This window comes from Zingiber officinale, chromosome 4B (assembly GCF_018446385.1).
Source record: "Zingiber officinale cultivar Zhangliang chromosome 4B, Zo_v1.1, whole genome shotgun sequence".
NCBI lineage: Eukaryota > Viridiplantae > Streptophyta > Magnoliopsida > Zingiberales > Zingiberaceae > Zingiber > Zingiber officinale.
Genome location: NC_055993.1, coordinates 84,432,966 through 84,460,055, shown reverse-complemented (window position 1 = coordinate 84,460,055; position 27,090 = coordinate 84,432,966). Strand labels below are relative to the sequence as shown.

Genomic DNA, 27,090 nt, shown 5'->3' with positions numbered 1-27,090 from the left:
GAGATAAACATAATCACGAGAATTCATAGTTCTCCGTTCCCTTATGGATCACCTTAAATGCACTTGTATTTGAGGTGGTTGAGATACTTGCTCATCAATATGATGCAATACTTCAATTTCAGTGGTAGACTCCTCCAATTACATTGGAGATGTCATGGGAATATCTTAGTTCATTACGCTCACTGAATGTGTGATACCCATAATGTGTGGTATGGTAACCACACCACTACTAGTGACTACAAGAGGATTGCCAATGCATTCCTCAAAAGATTCTTCCCTGACCACATCACTCTAAACTTGGTGTTTCTCTTTTAGAAGAAGGATATATTAGAGGGATCATAAAATTTATATCCTCTTAACTTCTCAGAGTAACCTATAAAATTACAGCTAACCATTCTTGAGTCCAGTTTCCTTTCATTATGCTTGTAAGGTCTAGCTTCAGCTGGACAACCCTAGATGTGTAAATGTCTAATGCTAGGCTTTCTACCCGTTCACATCTCAGATGACGTTTTAGTTACTACCTTACTAGGTACTCTATTGAATAGGTAAACTACAGTCTTGAGTGCTTCACCCACAAAGACTTTGATAGAGAAGTGAAAGTCATTTTACTTCTTAACATGTCTTTTAGGGTATGATTACGATATTCAGCTACACCATTATGACTACGCGTACCAGACATGATATACTGAGGCACAATCCCACACTCAGTAAAGTAGTTCGCAAAAGGTTTTAGACATTGTTCACCTAATCCATCATATCGACCGTAATATTCACCTCCACGGTCGAATCAGATGACTTTAATTTTCTTACCTATTTGAAGTTCAACTTCGGCTTTGAAAATTTTGAACATGTCCAAAGATTACAATTTCTCATGAATAAGGTATAGATAGTCAAATCTGGAATAGTCATCTATGAAGCTAATAAAATATGTGTGTCTATTCCATGATGCCTTAGGGAATGATCCATAAATGTTCGTATGTATTAGCTCCAAATGTCACAACAATGGCTAGCATCTTTGTTCCTTTTGTTAGTGGTCTTTCCCTTAACACACTCTATGCAGACATCCAAGTCTGACATGTCAAGGGAATATAGAATTCCATGTGACATTAATCTTTTTAGGCGTTGTTTGGATATATGTCTTAAATGTCTATGCTACAACATGGAAGAATTCTTATCGGTCAATTTATGTTTCGTATCTATACTATGCATTATTACATTGTTAACTATAGAAGTAAAGATGTTCAATTTATAGAGCTTATCAACCATGGAGTTATTGCCAATCAATACTGAATTAAAGAAAATACTAAAAATTCAATTTCTAAATAAACAAGAATAACCTGATTTATCCAAACAAAAAATTGAAATTAAATTTCGTTGAAAAGATGGTACAATAAATTCATTTTCTAAATATAGAAAGATATTAGTTCCTAAATAAAGCCTAAAAACATCAATTAACTCGACTTTAGTCTTCTTTCCATTTCCTGTATAAATGTATCTTTCACCATCAAGCGGAAGTCGGCTCTTGAGACAACCCTCATAGTGATACTTAGGTGAGTAGTAGCACCGACATCTATCCACCAAGTGTCAGTGGGTACAATAGCTAAATTGACTTTCGAACTAACAAAGTTGAGAAGTTTACCCTTCTTTGCACGCTAGTTGGTGTACTTGAGGTAGTCTTTCTTCATATGACCTTTTTTCTTGCAAAAGAAACAAGTGGACTCCTTATCCTGCTTCTTGTGCTCCTTATGGCCATTGCCTCCAGAATCTACAGTTTATTTTTCTTTTTCTTTGTTATTGATCCTCTTTCACTTCTTGCTCGTACTTTGAGAACTAGATGCTAAGTGAGCACTCCCAGATGTCTCAATCTTTAGTCTCCCCTTCTCTTCCACGCATTAAGCAATGAACTCATTCAATTTCTACTTTTCTTTTTGAGTATTATACGATATCTTAAAAGGAGTGAACCGTATAGGCAGAGACATCAAGGTGAAATACACTAACATACCCTCAGACATATCGAGTTTTAGTGCTTTCAGACTTGTCACTATATTAGGCATCTCCATAATGTACTCCTTTATGTTTCATTTACCATTACACCATATGGTTACCAACTTTATAAGAAATATGGTAGTCTCGACCTTTCATTTGAGGTGCATCGATCTACCAATTGGTACAGGAAACTCCTAGCATGTTCTCTTTATATTATTGAGCTATTTATTGGTACCAGTATCGAAAGTCTCATGATACTTAGACACATGCAATTTGACTTCTTCGACAGCTGAAATTCAACTCTCTGCTCTATGGTGCTGACACTAGTCAGAGGTACAGGCGATCATTTCTTAATGCATTGTCTAAGTCTATGCAGCCTAAGACTACAATCAAGTATTCTTTCCATTCAACAAAATTTGAACTAGTTAATGTTGGGATATTATTAATACCGGTTGATACGGTAAAGAGAAGAGGGCATTTTGGACATTTTGCATTAAATAGGTTTTGGCTTTAAAGGTGGCACGGTTCACCAGGGGTGAGGGAGAGTTTTCTCGTGGTTGAGGGGAGCGCCGCCTGGGAGGGAGTTCTCTCCCGCCCATGCCCTTCGCCGGAGCCGAGTAAGCCGCAACATCCAGAGAGGAGAGGCTCTGCCTCGTCCTCGCATCTCTCGTCAGCATGAAGGAAGGGAGGTCTTCTTCCTCCCCATCTTGCACTGTTTGCCGGGGCCATCGCCGACCGCCGCCGCTTAGCTTCCTCTCCTCCCCCTCGTGACGTAGGCACCGCGCCGTCGCTATTATTTCCTTCCGGATGCCGCCGCTGTTGCCACCAGTCGGAGCTCCCCATATGCGGCCTTTCCCTGCCACCGCCCACATCACGGGTGTCGCCACTCCTAGCCTTCATCCCTTTCGCCGCCGAGGTATTACGGGTGCCGGCGCCACTACTGCCGGCGAGGGGCTCCGGACGCTGCCTACTTTGCTGCTGGCAGCAACGGTTTCGCTGATCCACCTCCTCGCAACGCCCCTCATAGCCACATCGTCCCGCCGCCGAGTCCGGCGGCCACCGCCGTCGTGTGTAGCGACCACCGCGGCCTCTCCCGCTGTCCGGCGCCACCTCCTCTTCCGGTGGCGTCTCCGGCAGCAGGTATTGTTTCTTCTAGCAGCGCCACAGCGCCTCCGACGGCCAGCACCTCCGGCGTCTAGCGCCGTCACCTCCGGTAGCCACTGCCGCAGCCACCGACACCTCCGGGCAGCCGTCATCACCATCCGAGCAGCCGTCATCTGACGGGCTCAGGTTTATATATTCCGGCCTTCGCGCCAAGATTATGTTCGGCTTGTGAGCCGATGTGGATTCGGCCATCGTGCCGTTGTGTTTCATTCTTAGCACCATTATTATGCTTGCGAGTCATTTGTATTATCCGGCTGCGGGCCGTGTGCGGCCTATGAGTCGCTACCATATCCGGCCTACGAGCCGTCTCTTGGGACCCTTGCTGCATTAGATCCTATGTCACCATACGATGACTCGATCAGCACCACGACCAGCTCACCGATCCATCCGAGGGCGCCCCCCTGGGCCAGGGTATGTCATTGCACTCGTTTCATGCTTATTTTATTGTTATACTATTATGCGGTTACTTATATGTCTGTGGGATTCGCCTCGAGCACCGAGGTACCAGAGACCGGGGGAACCCGGTCGCTGGATACAGGTACAGTTGACCGGAGGAGGACTTCTGACGATCTGGTCAACGTAGAGGACAGCTCACCACCGGGTCAAAAGGATGCGGTCAACCCTCCAGACACGTCATATCGGCAGGTTCGTCTTCTCAGCTTCCCGACAGGAACACCGGTAATTACAGATTGCATTGAAATTAAAGGGAGAAATTTATTTAAGTTCATGATTTAATTAAAACCAAGAATATGTATAAGATTATGCAAATAAAATAAAATTTTGAATGAACATAAATGGACTCTTTATGAGATACCAAGTATAACATAATGTACCTTCCTTTGGACTGACACATTATTTGTTAACGATATTCTCTGATATAACTCAAATTTTAATTAGCCACACAATGTGTCTTCCTTTGAGCCAACCCATTGTGCGCATAGTATGACACTTTCTATGAGTTATAAATTGGTCTATAGCTTACAACAACTTTAATCAGCCACATAATATGTCTTCCTTTGGGCCAACATATTTTGTGCATGATCTAAACAAAACAATGATTTTGTACTATAGTTGTAGACTATTTTGAGCATATATCTGGCATAAAAGTAACATTCCTTTAGGTCAATTATCTTAGCATAGATATACGTCTACCAATACAAAATATACTAAACCTATCTAAGGTGTCTTCCTTTGAGATGATACATTAGTTCAACTTAGTAGCACGTTGTGCAAATAAATTCAAGAAAACCCTAGGAACTTTATTTGAACAGAAATTACTTAACCAACCTTAACAACATAAAATTAGACTTATTAATCGATTGCTACCTTATGGTAATCGATTAGTATGATCCAATCTGTTATCCTAATCGATCCGAAAGTCAACTATGTGTGACTATATAATTATATATAGAATATTCTCTTAAAAAACTAAAGTTTCTTTGAAGTTCTATAATTAAATAGTATTTTTTAAATACTATTTAATGTTTACCGTTCACATAATTTTTTTTAATGAAATATTTTTTTAATCGATTAACAGTAAGTTTAATCGAATCAATTAAAAAAAATAATCTCAATAAATTAAAAAATAATTCTAATCGATTGATAATTAACTTAGTTACGAGTTTTAGGCCGTTAATTAATTGAATTTCAATTATTTTCATTCAAAATTTTAGACTTGATAATCAATTGCTCAACCAAAATAATTGATTGAACTATCATAATTTTACCTAAAATTAGATTAGATAATTTTTGTCGTTCTTCATTTTTTTCACAGAAATATAAAAAAATCGAAAAACAAGTCTATCCTAGTTTTCTCTTACATAATTTTTGACGATTAAAAATAGTATTATAATAGAAAAACTTAATTTAACATACAAAACAATAAATTGACAAAAAAACTTAAACTTTATTACCAATGAAAATGATGAAACAGAAATCTCGCTCTAATACCAAAGGAAAGCTAATATTTATTTCCTTAAATAACTCTAGGTTAACCAAAAAGAACAATCGAATCACAAATTCGAAAAAGAAGAAAACACAAAATCGAAAAATAAATTCGATTAAACTAGATCTAATTGCCTCTTGTATTTAGAATTCTTACAAAAAGAAAAACTAGCATGATGCGGAAAATAATTTACTAATTATACCTTTTCTTTGTAAGCTAATGATCTCGAGATCTTCTGTCGTATTCCTCGCCTCGCCTTGGACGTCGTGTGGGCGACGCCAAGATGAACACCACCCAAAAGAATCCTTCCTCTTCCTCTAGAATTCGGCCACCACCACCACCAAGGAGAAGAGAGCAAAGGGAAAGGGAGAAAGAAGAGGGTCGGCCACCAAGAGATCACCCAAGCAAAAGAATAAGAGTTGTGTCTCATGAAGCCCCCTCACCCCTTCTTTTATATTACTTGCCCAAGGCAAATAAGGAAAAACTTTTTACAAAAAATAAAATCATCCAAGAGATTTTGCTTTTCCCTTTTAATTTTTCTTTTTCTTTCCTCTTGATTGAATCAGGTGGTCGGCCACCTCATCAAGGGGAAAAAGGAATTTTATTTTTATAAAATTTTATAAGAAAAACTCTTATAAAATTTTACAAGCTCTCTTTCCTAAAGTAGGAGTTAAAAAAGGAAAGTTTCTAAAAATTAAAATCATGTTTTAAAATTTAAAAACTCTCTTATAAAATTTCCTTTTTTAACCTGATGATAGAAAATTTTAATTTTAAAACTTATCTCCTTTTTCTTAAACCATGAGGATGGTTAAAAAAGGAAAGTTTTAAAACTTTTAAAACTCTCTATTAAAACATGTGGCCAAATTCAAATAAGGAAAGTTTTTAAAATTAAAATCTCTCTTTTAAAACTTATAGTTTTCTACAAAGAGAAGATTTTAAAAAATTCAAAACAACCCTCCTATTTGAATTAATATTGGTCGGCCCCTACAAGCTTGGTCACCAAACAATAGGGTCGGCCCCTATAAGAGGATGTGGCGGTCATTGCTTAGTCACCAAGCAATGGTCCGCCCCTTCTTGGACACCAAGAAGAGCCTTACATTTGGATGGACTTGAGGCTATAATGAGGCTACGACAAGGACCTAGAGGAGAAATTGATTTTGGCTTTCCGATGAGCTTGAGTATCCCGTGTTCGCCCCGAACACACAACTCAAGTTCATCGATAATAACTCATTCCACTAGAGAGTTATTATCGCACTACCGCACCAATCCCAAATTACATTATGGGCTCCTTCTTATCATGAGTGTGTTAGTCTCCCTGTGTTTAAGATTACGAATGTCCACTAATTAAGTAAGTTACTGACAACTGATCACTTAATTAATATCTAGCTCCAAGAGTAGTACCACTCAACTTCATTGTCATGTTGGACTAAGTCCACCTGCAGGGTTTAACATGGCAATCCTTATGAGCTCCTCTTGGAGACATTCTCAACCTAGATAACTAGGATACATATTCCTTCTATAATCAACAACACACACTATAAGTAATATCATTTCCCAACTTATCAAACATATTGATTTATCGAGCTAAACCTCACCCTTTGATAAGTCAAAGAAATAAATATTAAATATATGTGCTTATTATTATATTAGGATTAAGAGCACATACTTCCATAATAACTAAGGTCTAGTTCTTTTACTAAGTCAGTACAAAAGAACATACCTAAATGATCCTACTCAATACACTTAAAGTGTATCGGTGTAATTTATTAGTCAAGATAAACTAATACTTAATTACACTACGACTATTCTGATAGTTTGTTCCTTTCTATCTTAGTCGTGAGCAACTATTTATAATTTATAGAGAACCGACAACATGATCTTCTGAGTGTGACACCACACTCCATGTTGTCTACTATATAAATTAATTGAACAATTATATTTAATAAATAAATGCAGATATTGACCAATGTGATTCTTTTATTTTAACAAATAAATGTTTACAAAAGCTAGACTTTTATAGTGGGGATGTTAGGCATATATGTTAATAACCTAGGACCATCATACTAGAAAATGATAAAGAGAGTGATGCGATATTTACAAAGAACTAAAGGACATTTGCTCACGTATTGAAGATCAGATCACCTGGAGGTAATTGAATATCCAAACTTTGATTTTGCTAGATGCTTGGATAGCAGAAGGTTCACTTCGGGCTATATCTTTATGCTTGATAGAGGGGCTATATTTTGGAAGAGAGTCAAGTAGACGCTAGTAGCCACTTCTACCATAGAGGCAGAGTTAGTAGCATGCTATGAAGCATCTAATCACGGGATTTGACTGCGGAACTTCATCATAACATTACAAATCGTTGATGACATTGACAGACCATTGAGGATCTACTATAATAAAGCCGTAAAACTTTATGCTAAGAACAACCGCAGTTCGTCACAGTCCAAGCACATCGACATCAAGTTTCTAACGGTTAAAGAAAAAGTTTAGAGTTGTTAGATCATGGTAGAGCACATTAGCACAGATTCCATGTTGGTCAATCCACTCACCAAAGGATTGGTGCCTAAGGTGTTTCATATGCATGTTGTGGATATGAGAGCCCTACTCATTGAAGAAAAACTCAGCTAGTGGGAGTTTGTATTTATTTATTCTATATTTGATAATAAAGACAAACATTTTATTTTGATTATTATACGTATTTAAAGTTCAAAATATTAATGAAAATTTATATGTTTATTTGACACTTTGACTGTGATATCATCATTTACTACTGTTGTTTATTATTTGGTGTTTATAAATATAATACAGATTCCTTTTGGAAACATAAAGTTGATCATGATTTGCTATTACAGTGTAGCATAAAGTATTTTGCATATATGATATGACCTCTTTTGAGGTCATCTTAAGATCAGTTGAAAATTGACATGTACTGTTCACATTTCATGTAATTTTCATTCTACAGATCTACATCTTGATCTATGTCGTTAATGACATGCATTGGTATTGTAATTACTATTAGGGCTTGTTACAATCATATACAGTAGTTATGACCTCTTTAGTCCTATACCAATAAAGTTATAACCTCTTCATATAGGTGTTGCCTCAAAACAAAAACAAAAACAAAAATAAAAACAAAAAAAAAGCTAATCACACAAATGAAAAAAAAAACACTCATTCATCATAATCAAGACTTTACATTATCAATTAAAAAGTTTACTACAATGGAATGACAAATTTAAGAACATTTGTCATTTCAAATGGGCCATTACGAGTACTTTTGAATTTATCTTGACGATCAATGAGGAATTAGAATGTTGGTCATCTTCACGAATACTTCTCAATTTATCATGATGATTAGTAAAAAAATTTCGTAAGATTAGACTGGTCATCTTAAAGATTAATTGATTTGATTACAAAAATAATAATAATATACAAATAAATAATCGGGACTTTGCATGAGTAAACAAGTCCCAAAGTTGAAATGTCAAATTGAATTAGGAAAGCACATAAGGCAATAGCATAGATTCTTTTCAACCTTCAAAACTATTTTTATTCTTGAGTCGAACTTTCACCGGCTTGATGCTTTCTTTGCATTCATTAGTAGCCTTTTCATTGAGGCTAATGGCCACAATGTGAGGTTAGTAAGAGTTTGATCAACTTTGGAACACCTTGTCATATTCGCTCATACACAACGGTATGGATAAAATTTAAAGATGATTCTTCCTAGAGTGTGGATAAAACTTAAAGATGATTAGATTTATTACTCATTCGTTAGGTTCAAAAAAGGTTTGGTACTTTTGAGTTGCCTTGTACTAGTGCTAAAGGCATTTAAATAATGGGATTAGGGTTTTGATTGATCATAAAGTTTTTCTCCTAATTCATCTGTTGAGTAATGGATCTTAATCTAATGCAACCAAATTTAGCACTATAAAATTATTTCACATGGAACAAAATCATGATAATAACTCAGGGTTAAGGTATCACTAAAAAAAATTCAGAATCTCATCGAATCTTGTACCTTTAGACTTACTTATAGAACGATACTTCTGTGTAATTTATATACAGACGATTAAAATTATACACAGTAACAACTTGATCTACTATAAAATCTTTTGCATAAAAATATTTACAAAATAATTTCATGTTGCCCATTACCTACAAATTCGGCTTGCTTACTGAGTTGTGAATTAGAAAAATTGGAATGAGAAGTTAGAACCATGGGTGCCATGTTGGATCCATCATGCAAAGGTTCCTCGGTTCCAAGGCTGCTTCTACTAAATCAGTGACGCCTCTTTGTACAGACTGCGGGGGGTCAGTTGTGTTGTCGTCCTACAAAAGAGTGCAGTTCGTCGTGAAATGAAGTCATTAAGTTGAGGTCAAAGGCTAAAGACCTCAACTTAAAATGACAGACTTAAAATGTATACCTCTTCGGGGAAACATTGTGGTGCTATTGATTTAATACGTGAAACAGCATTCTCTACGTTGGTAGCCACTTTCTGCTCGAAGTCCAGTGGGTTGATTCCTCCTGCAGCAACTGGTGCAGGTGGAATTCCAAGCGGCCTTCTCCATGACCAAGAAAGCAGCTCATCTCTAAAGAACATAGCAAGATGATGCCATATATGTTGGGTTTGCTGCACAACGAAAATTAACAAATTTATAGAATTGAGACAAAGAGAGAGGAATCCATCTATATATATGCAAAGCATTGGGATGAAAGGAGCTAGCTACCTTTGGTGAAATTACTGACTGTGCAGCCGCACAAATTGCAGATATGATAGGACCCTCCACCCCAAACTGAGAGAAGAAAGTTTGCATGTTTCTGGTCAGTCTGAAGGGTACTGGCTCATTGAACTCGATCATCCCATTCACATCGTAAGCTTCAAGGCCATGAAGTGGAAAACAAATCAGTTCAAGCAATATTGAGGTTTAGCCATTTCTGTAAAAGTTGAATGACTTGAATCTTACCAGGATGAAAATCAATTTGAAAAATCTTGCCAGTGTTTTTAGCAAAGAGAATCTTATTGGGAGATCTGCCCCCAATCTGTAACATGTATGATATAAAGCATGAGAGCGCCAGCTGGACAGCAAATTGTTTCTTGAATGTCCAAAGATGGTTGCCACTTGGGAGGGTTTTGTACATGTATTGAGAAAATATGTTATCATTCACCACATTTTTGGTAATTTCATGATAAGCCTGTAAACGCAACTCGAGAACTGCTTCAGGTGTGAGTTGCCCAGAAATGGCTTGGTTAAGATGTTCCTTAAAAAGAGTGATGGGGATATCAGCCTCCCTATTATGGCGTGCACAATTAATCTCATAGACCTCGAGAAATGTACTGTACATCAAATCATCCTCCACCATCCTTACCTGAAAAGCAAGAGTCAGTTCTTGTACATGTATGCTGCAACTTGTTTGTATGCAAGATAACGCAAAAAAATCACATAATAACATGAGAAGTTTGATCAAAACAAGTACCAAAAGTCATGTAACTGTATCACTTTAATTGTTCAAGGAAAGTAAGAAATGAAGTGCAGAACTAGCTGTTTCACCTGTGACCAAACAGGTATTATTATTGGCGTATGGAGAGTGAGATGGCGGCGTCTTGATTCCTTGTGCTTGTCAAACATCCGATTAAACACGCGAAATAGCTGAAGCATGCGCTCATCACTCCGAGCGTTTGGAGTCAGTGATGTCTGAACAATGAAATGGCGTTGGAAACCATCAGATCCTATTAGAGTCAAGCGACGGCAACTGCTACCATGCCTACGCACAATTGGAATATCTGCTCCAACCCTGTCTAACTTAACTGTATGATCAGGTGCAACTTCCTGTAACAGAAAACAATATTTAAATATATGCTGCAAAAGATAGGTGATCTACAAACTGAGTTAATAAACGTTAAAGTAAATCTTAGCAAATTCATACAAACCTGGTCCGTGAAATACTGGCCTGGCATTTCAACATCAATGACATGGTAGTCATGCAATACTTTGCTTTCTTCTTCAAGTTTCAAGGCAGCAGGAAATCTGTCTTCAACATTACTCTGAAGAATATTCTTCCAATGCTTCAAGCGTTCTGTTAATTCAGAGAGAGTAGAGGGAAAGGTTGCCGCTCTCTCTGGATCAAGATCCCGCTCAAATTCCTGTTTATACTCTTTTACAAATTCAACATGTTTGTTAACAGCATCTGCTGAAAAACAGGCTCTACATACACCAGAAAGCTCCTTCTTCAAAGACTGTGGCACCTCACCAGTGGTAGCAGTAGGATATTTGTAACAACGATGAAGCAATGCATTAACCACTGCAAGAAGCCGCTCTTCAGGAAGCGTGACAAATCTTGAACCAATTTCAGAGAGTAAAACCTGAACAAAATGCCATAATCAGAATAAGCCAAATCATATTAGTCCAACCTGTTTAAATCTTAGTAAAATAAACTTAGGTAATCATCTCAAAACTGTGATAGACACACCTTTCCATCAAAATAATCAAAGGATTATCTTTAAGGAAGTGGATAATGATTCCCAAAAACACATGGTGCTTGGTAATGTAAGAAGTATATCAGTTTCATACATTGCAAAAAGTCAATAGCTAATATATTGCATGCCATTCTAAGAGCATCCAGATTAGATTCTGTATCCAAAATTTAAAATTTAGGGTAGAATTACTTTATTAATTTAGATATCCATTTTTCACTACACAGTACATCAACTTCCCTATAATTTACCCTATCTTTATTTTTTATTATTTTTTCTCTGTCCCTAATGTAATATCTACTTTTCATTACCCAATTCATTCCCTTTATTTTTTCTCTCTCAAATTAAATGATATTTTAATATTAAAGGAATGTATTTCATTCCCTAAATTTAGAGAAGTACTATTCATGAAATCTAAATTTAGGGAATAGATAGGGTAGCTGATGCAAAGGTTTTTTTTTAAGTAAAATGTAAAATTTAAGGTCAATTTTGTGTTTAGGGAAGTTGATGTGGGCATACCAAGTTGCTACTAAAATTGATAGCTTAACAAGCAGGTGAGCATGTGGAGTAAAAATTAAAGAGTTCAGACTGCCTTGATGACCATTGCTAACTAAAATCCACAATGTAACATAACAGAGCTTCTAAAAATAAGAATAGAAATGGCTAACCAAAAACAACTGTGATAAGGTTCTGAAAATCAGATTCATTGCTCACTGCAACAAAATATAGCATGGTTCTCAAATCAAATTCTCATGGCCTGCCAAATGTAGGTAATCTTGCATCAGTACAACAAGTCTTTTTTACTTGACTATATTAAAGAGGACTTGACATCGAAGAGACCTTTAAGCTGTGTTTTCTTTGAGAGAGAAATAGGAAAGAAAGAAAGAATGGTAGAGCTGGAAAATGAGAAGTTAAGAAAACAAGAGAGTTCTTTCTTGTTTTTTCCCCACGACGAAAGAGAAATATGAAAAGAAATGCTTCATAACAAAAAGGTCAGAAATAATTATGACAATGTAGAGGCTGAAAAAGAAAGAATGAATGTGGAAGTTCTATGTCGAGCAGGGGTAAAATGGACATTGGTTCACATGAGGTCATTTTTCACTCAATTTGAACAGATTGGTCAGGAGAGAACAAAGCGGTCAAATTTCTTTCACTGCCTAATTTCATCCAAATAAATAGAATCTCCATACAACGAGATCCCTTCTGTTTTGAACCCCCTCCCAAACCTCTCCATTCCCATGCAAAGAAGGTTTTCTTTAGTGTTCATTTTATAATGCATTGGGTTTCATTTACAATGGAATGGTGTTAGGGACAAAGTTTTCAATTGGTTGCATTTATTTCATGGGCCAGCTTTGATTAAATGTGTTTTTTCTTTCTTTTCTCAAAATCTTTAAATTATAATGTATCAAAGCTATTAAATAAAATTGAGCATCATCCTTCCTTTAAATTACGATTTAAATATAACACTACAAATTGGGTCCAACTGTCACTGTCATTCCATCACGGATATGACATACTTGAGAAGAAAAGGTGGAAGAAAAACATAGAGCATGCTTTAAGAATGATCAGAGTTATCTCTTACCTCTAGTTCACTAGCCAAATTTTGATGTTTGTTCCTAAGAGTCTCCATTATATCTTTTGCTGCATCAAAAGCACTTGCAACGGAAGCCACCCAGCCAAGTCCACCATTGCGTCTTAAAGGAATATGAGCACCTTCAGCAGAAGTTGGATTTTGTGGAGGTTGGTCCTGCACACTGTTGGCATTACCTTCCATCGTTCCAGATCTTTCAGATTCTTGTCCTTGAGAATTTGCACCTTCATGTGAACCAACACTAGCAGCCGACTGGGAACCTTGATGCACCTGAGTTTCTGAAGTAACACCAAGGTGAGAGGCTCCTCGTTGATTTCCATCAACCAAGTTATGGGAACAAGCATTATTTGCTGTTGCAGCTTGTTGCACACGCTGCTGAGCTAATTGTAGCCTTCCATAATCAGATTTATTAGCAACATCACGACGCTCCATAAGATAGGTACGTAACCAGTAATACAAGGCCTTCAAAAGATTTCAAGACAAAATTACAAAAAAAAAATGTAATATTGATCAAGGAAAAATTATCAATGCCAAAAACTGTGCATTTCATTTGGAGTCAACCTGAGGATAAACTTGAGCAACTTTAAGAAGAACTAGCTTGCAATGCGGAGCTTCACTTCTTTGTAAAGAAAGCAAAAGTTGTGGTATCCAAGAAAGCCAAACCCAATGTGGTAACTGGTCCAAATACTTATCCAATACCTTCCCAACAGATTCATTTGGTGTATCAAAACTAAGAAGGTATAGAACACGCGCCAAATGACTCCTCGAATTGGAAACACCATATCTTATGCCTTGAAAGAAGCAGCTCACAGCATATTCTAACCACAACTCGTCATGTGTCTCTTTGTAAACCTGAAGAAGGCAAGACTGTAACTATTCTCACAATATCTATGCATAAATAAAACACACAAAGTTGACATACCATGTCACAGTGGTTTCCCCAACTTATCCAACCTTTTGGCAAATGCTTAAATAGACTTATTGCATTAGAATATGCAAGATTGGCGTTTTCACAGTCATTCATTTTCGATAAGAAATCACCTTTGATGCGAAATATTTCTGCTTTGTGTTTTACAGGAAAATATTCAAGGTTAGTATTGTTGATCAAATTAAGGCCACTGATTAGTTCCCCTTTCATTTCCAAGTAAGCCTTTGCTTGCTCTCTTATTTTAACAAATGCTTCCTGAAAAATTTGAAAAGACAGTTTGACACTAGAAGTGATTGTAAAAATATCATAACAATCATTTCAGAAAATTACCTGCACTTCCATTGTAGAATGTCCGTACATCTTCTCCAATATTTTTACACAAACATCATATAGGCCTTGCTTGCGAGCTACATGAGCGAGTTTATTAACATTCCAAGCCTTATCACGATAACCAAGATGATGAAGTTGTGGATTGGTTTGAGCATAATCTTTAAATGCATCTATGACAACATTGTACATCTCATTTCTCCACTGCTGTAGATCATACCAAACAGACATATTATCCCATTCATTGGGAGTACGTAGTCTCCAAGTCTCAACGATGTCTTTGAGCTCACCATATGCATTTACATTCCCACCTGAGCTACCTGAGGGTTGTTTGTTCCCATTTGCAATGTCCAACAGTATTCTTGCAGATTCTTGAACCTCTACCAATTGATGAAATTGCTGCAACAGAGGTGTTCGAGATTGAACAGAAAATTCAGGCAACTGCCACCATTGCTCCAATGCAAGCTCAACTCCTTTGGCCACGATGTTTTCAGCTTCACTGGCACCATTAGCATTGCGGTCATGGAGAGCAAAGAAGGCTTGAGCTAGGCGATACTTAGGAGTCTCCTCTACTTGAGCCTTAGAGATAACACTCTCTTTCAAATAAGTCCAGTCAGGAACCTTCCACAGGCAATCAAGAAGAATTTCATAATTCTCTATGCTCTTGCCAAAATCGGCCAAGGCATCCCATTGACTTAGCTGACTTGCACAGTAAAGCCATTGCTCTTCCCAAAGACACATCTCTGCCTTAGGAACTGTATTGTTGTATGTACCTTGTGTTGCTTTGATCATTGCCTGATGAAAAAGATTTTGGGCCCGCTGCCAATAACCATGTTGAACCAGTGATAATCCTGCTCTTGTTTCAGAAGTAATTGATCTTCTTTTCCACAATCCACACCTCATATCTTCTTCATTAAGAAGTCGATAAAGCTCTGCCAGTGATTCAGAGCATTTAGCTTCATTCATGAACAGCATGACATGACTCTCTAGTAAATTAAGTGAAATATGCCATGCATTGTAAGTTTTGCCAATATATTTGATAAGCTCACTTGGCATCCGTGGTTGTGGGTGGCTCAGATGCAGCCCTTCAAGTAAGGCTTGCACAACATTAGGTCTGCTACCTTGTTGCTTTTTGTGGTAATCTTTTGACAACAGAGTAATCATTGGCTTGGCAAGAGCAACTTGTTCATCTTTCTGTAAAGTCACCCAGACAATGGGGAAAATTAAGACCCACATGTGATATGCAACATTAGCATCTGCATACGATAATTCTCTTAGGGGGATGACAAGATCAGCCACCTACACAAGAAAGTTACAGATGAAACAAATATAGAACAAGGGGGTCCAAATAAGTATTATAGTGCCTTACAAAGTCGAAGGTACAAAACATCAACAAACAAATAAGCAAAATGTGAAGTTGCCCATGATCAAAACAAACCTGAAGTCTACACATTTCAGACAAAAATTGTGCATGTCTACACACAAGAGAATCAAAAGTAAGGGAACCCCCATCCGTATAATCTGATAGATCAGATGTGTGCTGAACTGCATATGTCTCGGGAAAACTTCCTGATGCCATTACTGGTGGCACTCGTGCAGAATTTGGGGCTAGCATGATAGGCTCTTTCTCTACTAAGATAGCTAACAGAAGGTCAAGTCCCTGTTTTAGCCAAAAAACATCACTTGCAGCTTCCCAATCCTGATTTTGGATGATAAAGTGTAATCTGCTAAACAGTGTTTTAGGAAGTGATTCATGGTATAACATGAAAAAATTTTGTCTGATTTCTGGATCTTTTGCTCTTAAACCCAACATGAACTGTCTTTCAACCTTCTGGAAAACTTCCTGGCAAAGGGGCAAAGGATATCTGCTAAGAATCAAAAAATTAGGCAACAACAAATGCATAATGGATATGGACAAGTGAAGAAATTGTGAGTCCATACTTGTTCGAGTCTGCACAAAGTTCATAGAGAAGTTGTAAATATTTCCTATCCCATTCTTCTTGTGCAACTGCAGGAAAGTTTTTCCATTCAACTAATGATAGCTTTTGCAGATAGGACACTATCTCCTTCTGAGTTAGAGCAGAACTTGATGCACCAGAGGAAGAATATCTGTAATCATCTTCAATCCACACCTTTACCGTGTCAAGAACACACAAAAGCACACTGAAATCTGTAGACTTCTCAGAAAGCAGAGCTTGCAAAATTTGTCCTATTAACCTTTTCCATTCATGTGACTGCATGACTCTTTCTGTTACAAGGTTCAAGACACATTTTATATTTGAAATGACAGAAGACGAGTCAGGTGTTGAACGTGCATTGATTAATGGGTCAACATCTGTCCGCTGTCCCTGAAAAATAGGCCACATTCTTTTTTATCACGATCAGTAAGGTCAGAAGAATCGACTCTAATCAATTCATTCTTATCCAAGGGATCATCACACATTCAAGTAATATAGCACTTTCTAATCAAGTAATGAGGGAAATCTAATATGATTTGATAGCCTAACCTCTTTGCTTTCTCTAGCAATTTCTACAGAAGCTAAACAGCAGCACAGTAACCCTTTAGATGTGGAATACCATAAGAACAGAGCCAACACTTAAAGGGGGTATAAATCAAATGTAAAGTAGTTAATTAAATGTAAATTCTTAAAATAAGAGCCACAATCTTCAGGCTGCATCGACTGTTTAAGGTACATTGCAAGTAACAACAAATTCAGGAAGTGGAGGCTACTGGTCAGTTTCAGGTCCATCATTGTCTCATAGGTCATTCTTAAGATAAAAGGTAAGTAAACCATTATTGAGAACTACAGTACAATAGCAACCACAAACCTTAAAGCAGCTTTTTGACTGAGAAACATATTTTAGATTATACAAATTCCAGTCTAGCTAAAAAGGGCTTAATAAACTAGTCAAGAGTTACACAAGTTATAATGAACTGAAGCTCAGTGAAAAAGCTGTTATGCATGTCAATAATTAACCAAGAAAAAGTTAGCGAGTAAGCTACATAACACATGTACATTATCTAAGGAAAATGATTGACTATACACAATCTCTAAATTCGAGATGCAATGATACTTAAGATTGTTAATGCAAATGCATACCTTTTACAAAAAAAATTTAAGTTTATATGCAATGATACTTAAGATCGTTAATGCATACCTTTTACAAAAAAATTTAAGTTTATTAAAGTTCTCATTAACTATTCATGCAGAGAGCCAAGGAATTGGTAATGCATGAATTGCCATGAAATGAGTTTCCAGCATTTCATAAGGAAAGATAATTGCCTTTACAACCATGTAAATTAACATAAATTCCTTGAAGTTAACTATGCATAAGTTCCTTAACGTGACCATGACTGTGAGCATACTTGAAATAAACAAATTCCAAGCTCTAAAAGCAGATTAGAGATCATGAACGCCACCCTTCAACATAATTTGGAAGATAGAAAATCATGATGAGAAGCAACACAGCCAATTCTTCCAGACCAAAATCTATCAATTTTCTTGTATTTCTAAATATATAGTAAGGCAGGGTTTTCTAACAGCAGAGAAGTTACAAGTACAACGATCAGTTTCTACCAGCCCGTGGCTTATCAGGCAAAAAATATGGCATTAAATGAAAGATTTGAAGAGGAATAGGCAAAATCCACAAGCTGGCCGGAAAGTAACCATATCTTGCATTACTGATTCTCTTCCAACACTGCCTAGCAGAGCAGGAAACAGTGAAGGCATCATCATTCGATTATGGGCAGCCAAAGCATTTACAATGGCATGTGCAGAATCTACTGCACAGTGCTGTGATGCGAATCGACTGGACGGGTGTTAAGAGTGGCATAAAAAAAAGAGATTGAGATGTACCAGTCAATACAAATAGAGACAGATATATGGCAAAAAGAATGATAAAAAGCATTTTGGTTTAGTAAAAAATGATTAAATCAAACTGTGCAAATGGAATAGCCCCACTGAAAATAATAAACCTACCAAATATGAGTTCCATTTCTAAGCTTGAAAAGAATGACATCTGGTATCGGTTAAATAAGATATAGTCCAACATAAAGATGCTATAATGAGTAAATCAGAAAATGCTACTAAAGTATTAGCAAATCACTTTCACAAATGGCATACTTGTCTAATATGTGAACCGGAAGTGCTTCCCATATCTCGTGCTAGACGCTGAAGTACACGAAGTAACAATGGAATAAAGGGATCAATAAAGTTCTTCTGAACTTCAGTCAATGACTTAACAACAAGTAGAGCAAAGGTAATCATTGAGTTAGCATTGCTGGTCTCTAGAGATATTTGAGGAGCTGTAGCAGCAGCAAGATGTTTGTGCAGAATCTCTCCAACCCTTTGATATAGTAATTTCACCTCTTGTGGTGTGCCAGCCGCTTCAAGTGGAAATGTAGTAAATACCATTTTCAGCAAAGAACAAAGAGATTTTCCAGCATCCAATGTTTTGCTGTTGAAGCAAGGCTCCAGAATCTGTAAGACAAATTGAATAAGTTTAGTCTAACAAGTTTAATTTCAACTTAAATATTACAGCAGTGACATACCTGTGAAATGTGATTTATGTTGTTACGAATGAATAGGCGCGGCTGCTTCTCCAAGACCTTGTTCATGACATCAAGACCCTGTGCAAGAGCTGCTGCAGGGTCTTTGGATTGAGGAGCCTGAGGCGGAAGTTGACCAAGCAACTTCTCTAAATAGTTGAACTTGACATTCGCATTTGACCATACCTCCAAAGCTTGAGTCAGTAATTCCAGAGCTTGTTTATACATAGATGTCGATTCTTTATCCTTAGATTCTATCACCAAGGCAACCTATTTATAGATAAAATGGATAAAAAATTGAGTTTAAAAATGAGAGCATCTGTAGTGGACATGTTTTGCGGCTACCCTACAACTTAATACTATTAGTACAACAACCTTGTATTTGAAAAACAGCCATGTGGTCAATCCTACACATTCATTAATTTATCATACACATTGGAAGGCAAGATTGGAATCAATTGCATCACAAAATATTACAGTTCAACTGCTTGATAATATTTGTCAATTCTTCAACTAGAGTTACACAAATTGTAGAATGCATTGATTTCTTGATACACTTCATTTTCTTTTCTAGATGCACCTCTCAACTGACAGCATTAGCAAAATAAATTGTTCTCTCGCTTCATATCAAAGTCTAGTGTACAAAAGTCAAAACACTAATCAACCAAGCATATGTGAGACGACACAAACATGTACTTAAATTTTTTGAATATATTTACGTAGCTGTCGGTTAATAATCCATATATTAACTATCAATAAATACTCACTACCATAAGACACTGGAACAATAGCAAATTCAATAGCTAGATTCAATAAACAAAAGAGTATACTCTGCACGTGGTAAAAAAAGATTAGTATCTGATAGACCAATGAATACATAAAAGAGCCTTAAAAAAAACTAAGAGAAGCAACATGAGGACACTTCAAAGAAAAACCAGAGAGATATTTTTGCCATATACTGCTTAAATTATGCCAAAGAGAAGAATTGTCAACAACTTGCTCTGTTTAGAAACGATGTAATATGAACAGGTGTGTCCTGGTACACAAGAATAATGTTAGAATGGACTTGTCTAGACAGAAGTAGTTGGAGAGTTTTTATAATGGAATGGCGAGCCAAGAGAAGAAGGATGATTATAACCATAAGGATTTGCTCATCAAATTGAACATCAAAAGTACATTGGTGGTTGAAAGGAGTATATAAAGATTATATGAAGATAGGCAAGTCACATCAGAGGAAAATTGTTACAAACAAAAAAATACATGAAAATCTAGGACCGCGGTTGGTTGCTCCATAACTTAATTAGCAATGAAGTTCAAATTTGAAAAACTCTAAGATATTGAGCATATTAGATATGGAAAGAAAAAAAAGAAGAAAATATCCTCACCCTGATAAGAAATGTGATTATCATCTCTTCCATTGCTGCATTTGGCTTATACTCCTCATCAGGTTGGCCAGCAGCTCCAGGTGTCTCAATGTTTGGTATGGATGCTCCACCAGGTGACACAACATAAAGAGACTGGAGTCCTGGTTCAACCTTCACTCGCTTGGTTATATCATCAGGAAATACAGAAGTATCTGAAGAGCGCTTTGAGTCAGCACCTATAGCAACTGGATTCAATGAATCACTTATCTGATTATAGCCCTCAGAACCTGGTGCAACTTTCATTTCGTTTTGTCTTTGCCTTTCCCAAGCAACAACTAAGCCAGCAAGTTCAATAGCAAGGCGCCTGTTTTCTGGAGGAGTGTTAAATGGCAGACCTAGCCGACTTAAAGAGTTTACCATCTGAGGAACAAATTGTGCTCGGCAGCTATAAAAGAGATCAGCATGTCGTACAATCAGCTGAAAAATGTGTATCATATTAGGAATTGAATGACCTTCCTCGACAAGTATTTTCTTAGTATAACGGATCCATATCGGTACACGACTTTCTCCAGGAGGTAGCCTCCGAGGAAGTGCAGGCATCAGTATGTCAAGGGCTTGTTTAACTAGAAGCTTATTTTCTGGTTGGCAAGTTCGCAACAAGGCAATGAAAACCTGAAAGAAGAAAAGTTTCAGATAATTAATGTTTGGAATAGTGATTTAGCTTATACCAGAATTCACTTAAGTTTCAGATTAAAAGGTTCCATCATGTATAAACACAACAAAAACATACTTGTCACAAAAACATCAAAAGTAAGATACATTGAATGGTTTAGTAGGATAGAAAGTCTTTATCTAGGATTCATCACTTAAAGTAGCATCTAATAGAGACTATTCAAGTCAAAACGCCATTTTTATTGACAAATACTAGTCCTTTTATTGCATCTGATATCACTTTGAACAATGATTTCTAATTATCATGCTGATAACCATCATACAGGACAATACAAGCACCAAAGATAGGTGGGAACGTTGGAGAGCTTTATATATACAATTATGTGAGAAACTCATCGACAACTTTTGCTGTCACTACTAATCCTATATGACATACAATTAGGTATGAGCATTTTGTATCAAGCAGTGCAAAATTTTAAACTGAACTCAGAGGAACCAAGCACACACCTCCATGCATGCATTCAAACAATCTAATACACAACAGCATGGAATAAGATCTGTAGGTTTGAGCCTTATCAGAAGCTCCAATTATACCTTCTGAATTGCAAATTTTCTTTATCAAGATTCAAATGAAAGCAAACTCCACTCAAGTATATTAAAAAAGGAACAGAAATAACAGGATTAAGATTGCCTTGATAAGAAGAAAAATGTCTACCTGAAGGATGATTTTTTCAGGAGCTTGATAGGCTTCTAGGAAGTGGCATACATTCACAAACGCCCACTGTTTACTGGAATTATCTTCACGCTTAAGATGATTCCAACCAAACTTAATAAGCTCTTTGCGATGTTGAACAAGATCAATCTGCAGGTACTTCAACAGCAATGTAGCAAGCTGTAGAAGTTCTATCCTCAAAGGCTCATCGTATTCAGCAGTAATCTGTCGGTTTAATTAGAATGAAAGTCAATCCAAAACTAACATTGGTTCACAGAAAAATGAATAATCAGAAATGATCAAACACATGAAATTGTCACCTCTTCAGGAGGGTCAAGAAGTTTGTCGACAATTGTTTTTATTATTGACTGGTCAACAACTTCCCAACTCTGACCATTTTGAAAAGAGTGCGCCAACATGGGAAGGATAAGAATTTGCATGGTGATGACCAAGTGATCTTGACCAAATTGTTTTGACTGGAAGATATTCAAGAAATGCAGAAGAATTGCTTTTTTTAAGTTGGGAGCATATCCTTCTGCAACCTAGTTTGCGAAGTGGATTGGTTAGAACATCACTAACAAGTAGTGTCGATATGCCAAGATGGACAGAAGAATTTGCTTACCTCAATTATATAAAACTCCTTCAAAAACATATAATCAATGCGAGTTCGGAATAAGAAAATTGACAGCATATCAAAGAGCACACCAACTTCAGATTTATCATGCCTCAAGTAATTCAGAAAACACTTAACAAGCTGCTTGCTTTCCTTTACCTGCAGATCAAGAAGATTGATGCCCTTAAATATTATGAAAAACTTATGACAAGTTCCATGTCTACCAAGACTCTAGGATGTAAAAATAAAAAGATAAGCTCCCTGTCTTCTGTAATTCAAAGATGGAGTAAACCATCTTCAATATCAGAATAAAATCTGTGATTGTTATAGTAAACTGAAATCAAGGTACACCATGAACTCTCGAGAGTAGCATGAATCAAGAAAACAATCAAAAAATCTTTTAGAAGTCCTCCAACTGAGAACAAAAGCCAGGTATTCTAATAATGATCTTTTATTATACCAAGGCACTAAGTGCTGTTACAATCTGCATCTGTAGCTACTTCTAGAAATAACTCTACCCTGCAAATATACAAAATAATTGAAGAAACATAGGCCGATCTAAGACAAACAATATAGAAGATAGCTTTCAATAATGTAATCCCTTGGTAACTTCGAAGATTAGAAATAATGCACTAGCCTCCTGCCAATCTTAGAAGTACAAGAAACACAGGATTAATAAAATTAAAATTTGCATACTGAGAAAAATCAGAGAGAAAAATAGGAAATAAAAAACAATTTTTCCAGTGGATACGTATGTTTAACAGAAATGAAAAGTTAAATGAGAGGGAAGTTCATATGCAATAAATGGGGCATTGAAAATCTAGTGCAGGCCATGGTAATCCCAATTACTTTTTGCTGGCAACCAGATATATCTTACACCCTCCATTGAACTCTATGCAATGCCAAATCACTAGAGAAGATATCAAGATGCAAATTAAAAAGGATAACTTGCTACCAACAAAGGAGTGTATAATGCATGAAGCAGTACTTGAACCAAGATAAGAATTTAGTATAAGAAATAAAGAGCATGCATAAAACAATGTCAATGGAGAAAAAATAATGTACTAATACCAAAGAAACAATTATCAACTACAAAGTAGGATAACCAGCCTCAGACCTAAACAAATGTACCATAACTTAGCGATATGCAAAATAAAAATGGGCAAACAATTAGGAGCTACTACAGAAAATAACACAAGAAACTTAGCTTTAGTATAACAGCATTAATTAATAAAAGAAAGAAAACAAACCTGGAGTAAGCTCAATACTTGTTCATTTTGCAAGCGGTCAAGCCTTGCTGGTGATTTCCAAACAAGTAATAATGTATCAAATACAATTGGATTTGCATGCAACCAGTCTGGCATCAACTTGACTAGAGTGGAAATAAGCTCCAGCCCATGAAAATAGCCATCAGAGCACACAGATAAAGACGGATCAGTAGAGCTGTCTGAAGTAAGACTTTCATCAGCAATTGAAGAGGTTAAAGATTGAATATTAGTCCCATCCGAATGCTGAATGAATTGAGGAAAGGCATTTGCAAGTATTTTATGTGGTGACTTTGCAAGTTCTTCTCTTAAAGGTTGCCCGATATCGGAACAGATTATGTACATAAACCTAAAAGATAAGATCTGATCAGGAGTTCATCATCTAATAAAGTCAAGCAAAGGAACATCTTAATTTATTAAATTACCAGCATTTGCTAACCTTCTGAAATATTTTGGATTGCTTAATTTGTCAAGGAAATAATCCACAGCTTCTGTTGCATAACGGTTTAAATACTTAGTGAGGGGAAGCCGATATGGACTATTAATTTCACTATAAAATTGCCCTGGAGGAAGTGCCCCTTCCAAATCAATAATTATAGTTACAAGTTCGTCTAAAAATTTCCCAGCAGCCTGAGGAAGTAGATGGAAGAGCTCAATCATGGCTGCAAAATGAAGTTCTGTAGTTAGTCAATCCAGGATCAGAGCATGAGAAATCCCAAAAACTACAGTTCGTAGTGTACCTGCTGCAACCTTCGGCTCATCTCCAGCTTTCCAGGATTTTTGAGTTTGAGGAAGCTTTTCTGGTTCAAGCCATTTCCTTAAGTGATCCAACAACTTCACACCCAACTGGACATTGAACCAATTCGACAAAAGTTCAAGAAGGCGAGCAAGTCCTTGTAATAAAGGCATAGTAAGGCTTTTTGTATGTGCCAAGTTAACCAGTATAGGTCTCAGGCTGCCCTGAAGAAGTTCCTTCGGCAATCTTTGCTGTTGAACAACCTAAAACCAAAGTTTGCAGAGGCAACATTGTGACCCCATACAACGGAAATAGACATACGTTTCTTGATTTCCTTATCTTTAGAAGAATCAATTCCAAACCACTTAACCAAAATATGGATAAAGCAATTAGAATTGAAGTACCTGACGAAGCCCTTCCTTTGCGACGGAGACAATCTCCGGTGTTCGACAAGTCAGAGACTTGAAAAACATAGAAATGATTTTAGCACGCAACTCTGTATGATTAGGTGTTTTGAGATCTGCCCAAGCCATTGCAGTGCAAAGAAGTTCAATGCATGCTGTACGAAGCTTGTTTAATGTGGTGACCACCTTAGGATTCATTAATTTTGTGACCCACACAGTCTCATCAGCCTCAGCAATTTGTAATGCTTCTTGCAAAAAGTTAACTAACTCGGGGGATAATTTGAGAAGAGGAGGTCTCAATGCAAGGCAAAAGTTCAAAGCAGAAACAGTTCCAACCTACCAGAGGAGGTAAGAGATCAATACAATAATCAAAAAAGAAAATATTGCAGTTAGCAATCTTACACTAATACTCAACCTGTTGCTCAACATTTTTGGTACGAAGTGGCCTCATTATGAGAGGCTGGAGAAGAGGTAGATATAGAGGCTCAAGCAACTCAGAAACCTCACTGCCAGTCCTGCTAGCTAAAAGAGCCAAGCATGATTGCACAGCCTTTCTAACAACAATGGATGCATTTGGATTGAAAAGCTCCAAAGCAAGAAATTCAACCACTCCCTGGAAACTCTGTCGACGGTTGTCATTATTTGCCTCATCAACATTATTTACTGCACGTAGAACTTGATTGAGGACCTGGCTAGTCTCTTCCTGCTCTTTATTAGCATGAACAGGTAAGCTTTTGAGAACATATATAAGGCCCCTCACAATTTTCACTTGGAAAATGCATAAAGTCTCGACAGAAACTTTGCCAACTAAAGACCCAAGTCCCATGACACCTCCAATTTGAGCTTGCCATGTGCTTCCATAACAACAATGCAAAAGGCGAGGCAAAAGCTGCTCAAATACAGGTACTCGAACACTCGGAGGTGGTGAATACACAGGATTCAAGGATGGACTTGAGACCATCATTGGAGTACCAGGACCACCTCTTGAATTTGGTACAGCATTATGCTGGGCACATGCAAGAAAAAGAAGTGTTTCAGCGAACACACTTAAGGCATTTAGAGCAGCCTTGGCATGGAGCCTGTTTTCACTAGAAAGAACTTCCACCAGCGAATCCAAAAAGATTAGAGGATCCAGCTCCTTTAGATTGGAATTACTAACTCTTGATCTTGAACTCATGCTATTGCTTGATGATATCATGGAACCAACATGCTGCCCTGATGCCACAGACAAATTGGACGAAGAACTCTCCACATGGAAAAGCAATGCAAAATGATGACAAATATTACCAAGGAATTCATTTTTCTCATCATTAAGATCAGGATCCGCACTAGCAGCAATGATTGTCATAAGTAATGTCTTAAAAATAGATTTCTCAGCCATAAGCTGAGTCTTTGTCTTCACACCAAGATCAACCTGAAGATGAAGAATCCTTAGTTGGGAAGAAACAGTATATAGTTAATCACATGAAAAGGAAGGAGTATAGTCTACACTTTTAATTTACTTCTAACTTTAGCAAAATCCTTCAGAGAACCAAAACCTCATTAAAAAAACTATCAGAAAATCCTCAAATTTCATCATAGTTAAGCTAAGCTTAGTGATTGTGTACTTAAATAATATAAATTCATGAGACTCTATCATGAATTATCCCTCCATTAAGATCCATGCAAAATTATCTTAAAATTAAGATATCTTAAATCGTCTTTAACTTTTTACCATGTTAATTGGGTTCTTTGTCTCTCTTCTCTCATTCACACCTTCAACTTTAATGGATCTTAAACATGTTCATACAATCACAATTTATTGTATATTAGAGCTGCTCCTAATTTCTTCAAGAAGAAAGTATTTTTCCTTCTAACTCCACAGATTCATATTAAACATCTTTGTAAGCTATTACTTCCTAACTGCCCAAAAGTCTAATTCAGAAAGTAGGATGGATCGTATGGTTGAATTATAAGATTTCCTCTTAGACTTAAGGGTGCACGATAATCATACAAGACTTTAAAAGATTCTTCCAATTCAATGTCCATTTATATGTTATCAATAACATCTTTATAATATCTAAGCAACTCTCGCAACAATTTCATGTCCATTCATTTTAAGTTAAATAATATTCCAGCAATTCTTTTCTATTTACTGAAAACTGCATCATATAGATTGAGTTTAATTCTACCTGACTTAAAACCTTTAGTTTTGAAAGTATCAATCACAAATCAAACTTTTATAGGTTTCATGCTTTGATCAATTAACTTCATAACATGAACAAGTAATATAAATGAAAAGTTTATTCAAAGAAAAGCATCAGATTAATTTTCCTTATGTTAAAGCATCGAGAAGTAGATTAAAATAAGAAAAAA

The 27,090-nt window shown here is 36.7% G+C and overlaps 1 protein-coding gene across 1 annotated transcript in view; it reads right to left on the bottom strand.

Moving 5' to 3' along the window:
* Nucleotides 1–9,103: 9,103 nt before the first annotated feature.
* LOC121975355 (transformation/transcription domain-associated protein-like) overlaps nt 9,104–27,090 on the bottom strand; it is a 39,305-nt gene continuing 21,318 nt past the window's right edge. The window contains exons 14-36 of the mRNA XM_042526956.1: nt 25,151–26,149; nt 24,736–25,071; nt 24,336–24,594; nt 24,035–24,257; nt 23,581–23,944; nt 22,340–22,489; nt 22,038–22,259; nt 21,721–21,942; nt 20,355–21,005; nt 18,973–19,239; nt 18,545–18,901; nt 16,362–16,768; nt 15,859–16,285; nt 14,424–15,719; nt 14,088–14,348; nt 13,727–14,017; nt 13,157–13,627; nt 11,032–11,463; nt 10,652–10,930; nt 10,067–10,469; nt 9,830–9,978; nt 9,526–9,732; nt 9,104–9,430 (exon numbers count right to left, since the gene is read on the bottom strand). Coding sequence (XP_042382890.1) covers nt 9,311–9,430; nt 9,526–9,732; nt 9,830–9,978; nt 10,067–10,469; nt 10,652–10,930; nt 11,032–11,463; nt 13,157–13,627; nt 13,727–14,017; nt 14,088–14,348; nt 14,424–15,719; nt 15,859–16,285; nt 16,362–16,768; nt 18,545–18,901; nt 18,973–19,239; nt 20,355–21,005; nt 21,721–21,942; nt 22,038–22,259; nt 22,340–22,489; nt 23,581–23,944; nt 24,035–24,257; nt 24,336–24,594; nt 24,736–25,071; nt 25,151–26,149 — 8,793 coding nt within the window. The 3' untranslated portion in view covers nt 9,104–9,310. The remainder of the gene's footprint in view (nt 9,431–9,525; nt 9,733–9,829; nt 9,979–10,066; nt 10,470–10,651; nt 10,931–11,031; nt 11,464–13,156; nt 13,628–13,726; nt 14,018–14,087; nt 14,349–14,423; nt 15,720–15,858; nt 16,286–16,361; nt 16,769–18,544; nt 18,902–18,972; nt 19,240–20,354; nt 21,006–21,720; nt 21,943–22,037; nt 22,260–22,339; nt 22,490–23,580; nt 23,945–24,034; nt 24,258–24,335; nt 24,595–24,735; nt 25,072–25,150; nt 26,150–27,090) is intronic.